The sequence below is a fragment of the Raphanus sativus genome, unplaced genomic scaffold (genome assembly GCF_000801105.2).
Source record: "Raphanus sativus cultivar WK10039 unplaced genomic scaffold, ASM80110v3 Scaffold4698, whole genome shotgun sequence".
Lineage (NCBI taxonomy): Eukaryota > Viridiplantae > Streptophyta > Magnoliopsida > Brassicales > Brassicaceae > Raphanus > Raphanus sativus.
The window spans coordinates 1-6,204 of record NW_026620000.1 but is presented as its reverse complement, the minus strand read 5'-3'; the positions used below and the strand labels follow the sequence as shown (position 1 = coordinate 6,204).

At 36.3% G+C, this 6,204-nt stretch overlaps 2 protein-coding genes and 1 long non-coding RNA gene across 3 annotated transcripts; 2 read left to right on the top strand and 1 right to left on the bottom strand.

Moving 5' to 3' along the window:
• Positions 1 to 66: 66 nt before the first annotated feature.
• Positions 67 to 979, top strand: LOC108838237 (uncharacterized; the record flags this gene model as incomplete). The annotated part of the gene is made up of 3 exons (XM_057002227.1): positions 67 to 152; positions 248 to 537; positions 671 to 979. Coding segments are annotated over 3 exons (501 nt in total), but the record flags the coding sequence as incomplete, so codon positions are not given.
• Positions 980 to 1,360: 381 nt separating this feature from the next.
• LOC130507523 (uncharacterized) lies at positions 1,361 to 2,828 on the bottom strand. Its single transcript, XR_008942351.1, has 3 exons — positions 2,490 to 2,828; positions 1,801 to 1,866; positions 1,361 to 1,681 (listed from the first exon to the last, which is right to left on the bottom strand). It is a non-coding gene; the product is annotated as an uncharacterized LOC130507523 (long non-coding RNA).
• Positions 2,829 to 3,915: 1,087 nt separating this feature from the next.
• On the top strand, positions 3,916 to 6,012 carry LOC130507524 (uncharacterized; the record flags this gene model as incomplete). Its single annotated transcript, XM_057002226.1, has 4 exons — positions 3,916 to 4,046; positions 4,294 to 4,367; positions 5,015 to 5,799; positions 5,889 to 6,012. Coding segments are annotated over exons 3-4 (890 nt in total), but the record flags the coding sequence as incomplete, so codon positions are not given.
• Between the last annotated feature and the right edge of the window lie 192 nt (positions 6,013 to 6,204).

The following is a 6,204-nucleotide window of genomic DNA, read 5'->3' as shown; positions in this document are numbered from 1 at the left end:
GCGTTCTTTCTTTCTTTGCTTTCAACTGATGAATTTGCTAATATGATTGTGTTGCACCATACATAGGAGGAGGCTTGTGAGATATGTGGAAGTGTAGTCAAACCTGGTTTGATGATGATATGTTTCAAGTGCAGAGATACTCACGAGCATACGTAAGATCTTGGTCATCTTTTACTTTTACTGTTGCAAGTCAAGGATGTTCTGATTGTTTCATGGCTGTTCTGTTCTGTTTTGTTTTGTGTTTCAGTTACTGCGCAAGGGTGTTTTTACCATCTGTCCCTCTCATTTGGATATGTGAAGCGTGCCGGTTTTCATCATCTCGCGTATTGCTCATATCTGGTGTTACTGAGAATCAAATGGATTCAGAAACCACTCGGTCCTTAGATCCAAAGATCTCTCACAGTTCCGGAGTAGATGATGATCATGAAACTACCATGTTACGAAGTAATGAGATAGAAGAAGTTGTAGGTTCTGAAATCTCTGCAAACGTCGGATCAGTGATTCATCTTCCTTTGCAGCCACACACAAGTCCACTAGGTGATGAAACTCATCTCTCTTTCTCTCTTACATTTTTTAGTGGCTTACTATTGCTAACTACTTGCCTCTGATTAGCCTGTTGAAAGTGCTTGAAGGAGTGTTAATTAATGAGGTTCCAATTTTGTTTATGCAGCTAAAGAAACTTCCTCGATACTCAATGACTCATCTCAGGACAACGAGCAACAGCATCAACCAGCTCAGACATTTCCTAAAAAACGCAAGACGTTTCAGTTGATGGGAAAACACATCACTCTCTGATCTCTTCTTTAACTAGAGTGCCTCACCAAAGTGTAAATCAAGAAACGCTTCAATTGATAGGTATATAAACAAACGATCAGTACATGTACATAGGTCGTGACCTCTTGTGTGTAGCATATTTCATCCATTTGACTGTGATACAATGTAGTTCTTTTGTTCCTTGGATCACAAGTTACTTTCTAAAATTGAGACTAACACTTCTTTGATTATTATCTTCGTTAATTACCTCCCTGTGTGTCCTATACTCTGTGAAGCAATGACTGGTGAAAAAAAGACTAAAGATTTTAAAGTTGTTTTGTTACAAAAAAGATGATACAGCTGCTTTCATGACTACATATTGACGCATCAATCGATGTTACCAAATATAGTAACCTGCGTCTGCCTTTGTCCAGGATTGAGGGGACCAGTTAGAGCATCTCCAATGGTGTTACCCACCATTGGAATCCTTAGGATTAGAATATTGTTTTTTTTCTTTTTCTGAATAGTTAAGGATTCTAACCATAATTATATCTCCAATGGTGTTATCTATCATGGAGTTCTTAGATTTTTTTTTTTTAATTGAATCTTAGAGCTTTGGAATTTTTATATGTGTATATGTATATGTGTACATCTATGAACTCTATGAAACTATGATCATTAATCTCAATCAACAAAACCGAAATACAAAGCAAATGCATAGATGAAATCGAAGTAGAAGATTGTTTTGCTCACCCATTGTTCTCGTGTCAGGCGAGAGAATCTTGTAACTGCTCTTTATCTCTCTCTTGGTGTGCTCAGGAATCGACGTCATGGAGGTTGAAGAAGAATCTTGTAAACTGCTCTTTATCTTGTAACTGCTCTTTATCTCTCTCTTGGTGTGCTTAAGAATCAAGTTCACTGGTTCCTACTATATAAGCAACACTAACTATATAAGTTCACTGGTTCCTACTATATAAGCAACACTAACTATATAAGCAACACTAACTATATAAGAATCAAGTTCACTGGTAAAATGATGGGGATTACCGAGAATGATTCCTTGGGCGCCTCTGTAGTAAAAGCTCGTCAGTGTTCTAAACCGTTCCTGTCCCACTACAAGAACAAAACCGAGAATGTTACATTAGTTTCCGTTACGAAAGAAAATAAATAATCTTTAAGTGCAGAATCACCAATAATCAATTCTTCAGACAAGATCCTAAGTAATATTAAAGAACGTGTGATCATTAAACAGAGAATGTCCAACACAAAAGCAGACAGATGATAATCAAATTCAAGCTCAGTCATATATAATGTGAACTACTGTTTGATTAAACGACACATAAAAGTACAAAGCTAACATCTTTTCTGGGTAGAAACCCACGAGATATCAAATTGCAGAGAAAGAAGCTTTGAATGATTTTACGAAAAAAGAAGCAGAGAAAAACGCAGAAAAAGAAACCCACGAGATATCCCATTCTCTTACAAAAAAAAGAAGAAGCTTTGAATGATCTTTCTCTCTCTCTCTCACCCAGATACTTTCTCGATCTGTAATTGCAGAGAAAGAAAAAAAACAAGGTAGAAACCCACAAGATATCAAATCAACAACTACAAAAAGGTGATTCCTTTTGATAAAAAATATGAATCTATTTTAGCTGTCTGTAGTGCTAATGATGATGATGATAGATGATGCTTATCGTTAATGATTACGTGACTCTCCCTTTGGAATCAACAATTACCTCCTTCACCGTGACTCTCCCTTTGGAAAAACTCCAAGCTCCGGTTCCATTGACGATTGAATCCGCGCACAAGAAAGGAGCCGGAAGTACTAAGAACGGTCGTGATTCTCCTTGTCAAATACTCGGCGTCAAGATTTACGGCGATCAAGTCGCTAAACCAGGGGCCATCATCGTTCGTCAACGAGTCGCCTTTCCTTCCGCCGTTTGGTTTTTTTTTTTCCTAGCGAATCTGAATGATTTTTTTTTTAACACAACCTTTCGCCTCACCAATCGGAAGCTGCCAACACATTAAGGACTTAGTCCTTAATATCCTTAACTAAGGATTGATCCTTAGGTTATCCCAAATATTATATATTTTTTTAATCAGTTTGCCTAAGAATTTGAGCTAAGAAATGCCTAATATCCCCCGTTGGAGATGCTCTTAGTAACACACAATACTAAAAAAACTCCATTTGTAATTTTAATATCCCTCTGTTTTTTCATTGTTTGAGTTAACTAACCAAACTAAAAACTACATCTGAGTTTTGGAATTGTATACACTGATTAAGAAAATATATAGTTGATATATTTCTAAACAAAATATGATTGACTATCTATTAATCATAGTTTAACCAATTAAAAATTATGTAATTTAAAGAGTCATGTAACACAAAGTTTATTAATATTACATTGAAAACTAAAAATGTCATCTAATTTCGAATAAAAATTCTTTACAACATCATCTATCAAAAACAGAGGAAATTATTTATTTAATAGAAAATTTATATGAGTTACATTTCATATGTAAATTAAAATATTGTTAGTTTTGAAAGTTTTCACCATTTTGAGGATTAGAAGTTAAAATGTAAAAAATTACAAACAAATAGAATAAAATAGACATTTTGCGGATTAAGTATAAACCATAAAATATGTTGAAATAAAAGAGTAATATCATATTTAATAGCTTATATGACTCTATTTATATAAGAAAAAAGTTTAATCAATGTGCTCATGTAAGAATTTGTTTCCGTAATTTCTATTTGACTTTGTGTTTTTTGATTGAAAATAATGGTTTAACTCGAAAAAATAGAAAGACAGTTCAATTATATGAATAGTCAAAATTTATTGACATATAAAAAGTTTGATGTATTTCATTCTTTATTAGAGACGATTACTTAATCTTATCTTTTGTATCAATTTGCAATTATTAAAAGTTTATGGCCATTTCTTCAATTAAATACCAATTTTCTTGATTTTCCAGCCCCCAGTAACTAAACAACTTGTTGATGAGGAAAAATCTACAGCATTACCTGGGTGGGCTTTTAGGCAAACTTAAGAAAAGCCCGAGCAGTATTTAATATTTACATAATATGAGGGTGTTTGTTTTACTTAAATAAAAGATAAGGACTATAATGCAATTTATTATTTCTTTAATATATTGTCGTCTTCTCTGTTTCCCCCTCTCTCTCACTACACTACCTCCCCACCTCCGCACCAGTCCACTCTCTCTCTCTCTCTCTACATTTTCTGTTCCCTTTTTCAACATTGAACACTCTCCATTCGCTTCCGAGTTTCACGGTATGAATCTGAATCGTTTTGGTATATAAAGTCTCAATCTTTGCCGTTACTCTGTATTGATTTTTCTCTGAGCTTTGTTTTGTTTGTTTAATCATTTTCTTCTCTTTCTGTTCCGTACAACGCAAGCAACAGCAAGTTAAAGATGCGATTTTTTTACTTTTTCTTCTGAAACAAAGAGAAAGTTGCTGATTCTGTTTACTCCTCTGTATCTGCATTTCCGTAATCTAACAATGTGTGCTTCGTTTAGGGTTTTGTTAGGTACTTTTCTGAACCCTAATCAGGTTAAAGCAGTGAAGATAAAGGAGAAAAGGCGTCGACTTGGTGAGACCCCTTTTCGTTTTCTCTGCCTTTCTCTTTTTAACTACATTGTTTTTTCTTTAACTCAAAGAAAGAACCAAAACTCAGCCTTTCAAAACTAGGGTTTTTGACCCTACTGGTTTGTTTGTCTTCTCTGATTCTTCACCCTGTGCATAGATTCTATAATTGGTTTTGTGGAAAGGTTTGATTTTTATTATTCCAAGTTCTCATTTGTGACACATGGGTGGTGGTTCATAAAGTTAGTGTTGGCTAGAAGTTTTTAACCCCCTTTGAAAGCTAGGGTTTTGGTTTCTTGTCTTCTCTGATTCACCCTGTGCAGAGACTCCTTACTTAGTTTTAACTTTTGTCTCTGCCGTGACATCTTTAGAGCTGAGTCTCGTAGTAGCAGGACGATTATAACTATCTTATTGAATTAGATTCTAGGGTTTGGGTTTCGACTGTTCTCTGATTAGCTCTTCTTTTGGTACATAGGGTTTGGTGGAAATGTAAGATTTTGTGACAATATGGGTTCATTAGATAGAAGGTTTCTGAATCAGATTCGCCCAACTCTTGTGTCTGATGTTTTAGCAACGATTATAACTCTCTTGATTCTTGGTTTTGACTAGCTTTTGAGTTGGGGTTTAGTTTTTTCTTTTTTTGTTTTGTGGCAGGTTGCTAGTTTTCTAAGCAATGAGTCCTGGTCAAAGCAAACTGCCGTCAGATTCGATCAAAGTAGTCCCTGGAAGAAGTAAACTGCGGGTTGAATCTTCAAACCCAGTTGCTAGAGGGAATCCAGTACCTAGACCTTCCAAGGTGAAGCCCATCGCACCAGAGGAAGCTATAAAACTACATTCTGGTGTCAGTCAAGTGCGGTTTCCTCCTCCACCTTCTGAATCATCAAGACCTTATAAGTATTCTCGTCCAAGTTTTGAATCAAGACTTAAGCCTGTTCCTGCAACTTTTGGATCACAAAGACGTCAGCCTTCTCGTGCAACTTTCGAATCATCAAGACGTGAGCCTGTTCCTCCACCTTTCGAATCATCAAGACCTAAGCCTGTTCCTGCAACTTTTGAATCACAAAGACCTAAGCCTGCTCGTGCTACTTTTGAAGCACCAAGAAATGTCCCGGCTCGTCCAAATTTTAAACCACCAAGACCTGTCCCACCTCGTCAAACTTCTAAACCACCAGAACCTGTCCCGGCTCGTCCTGCACCATGTCTCAGAAAAGAAATTGTTTGTGGTCTTCGAGCTGCTTCGAGTATGGATACAACAACAGTGAGAAAGAGATCCAATCCAAGAAGTCTCCATCAACCTAGGGAGGTTGAGCTTCCTCCTAGTCCAAGTGCTTTGCAGATTCCTTCAAGAGTGGAGCTTCCTCCTAGTCCAAGTTCTTTGCAGATTCCTTCAAGAGTTCAAAGACGAGCTACTACTGATGCAATGACGCATACAATAGAAGGTGAGACTTTGCTTCTTCTTCTTCTCTTCTCTTTTTTTTTGAATGCCAAATAAAATAAACTTGTTATTGCATTTTCTTGGTTGTTCTAGAGACAGTTGTGGAAGTAAGTGACAAAGCCAAAGATCATGGTTCCAAGGAGACATGTCGATCAACTTCTGAAGAAAGGATTTCAGAGCTACTTCTGTATCGACCAGCTTTGCTCCCTACTTGGAAGTGAGTTACTTCTTCACAATTGTCTTTTGAACTGCACATGTGTTTAGTTAGAATTGTCAGTCAGATCACTTGCTAAATTGTTGCCATTACCCTTACAGTATCCACAAGAACGTTATATCTTTTCTCACATTAGGCATATGCTATATTGTTGAAACTTGAACAAGATCATAATAAGATGTAGAAGCTTGAACA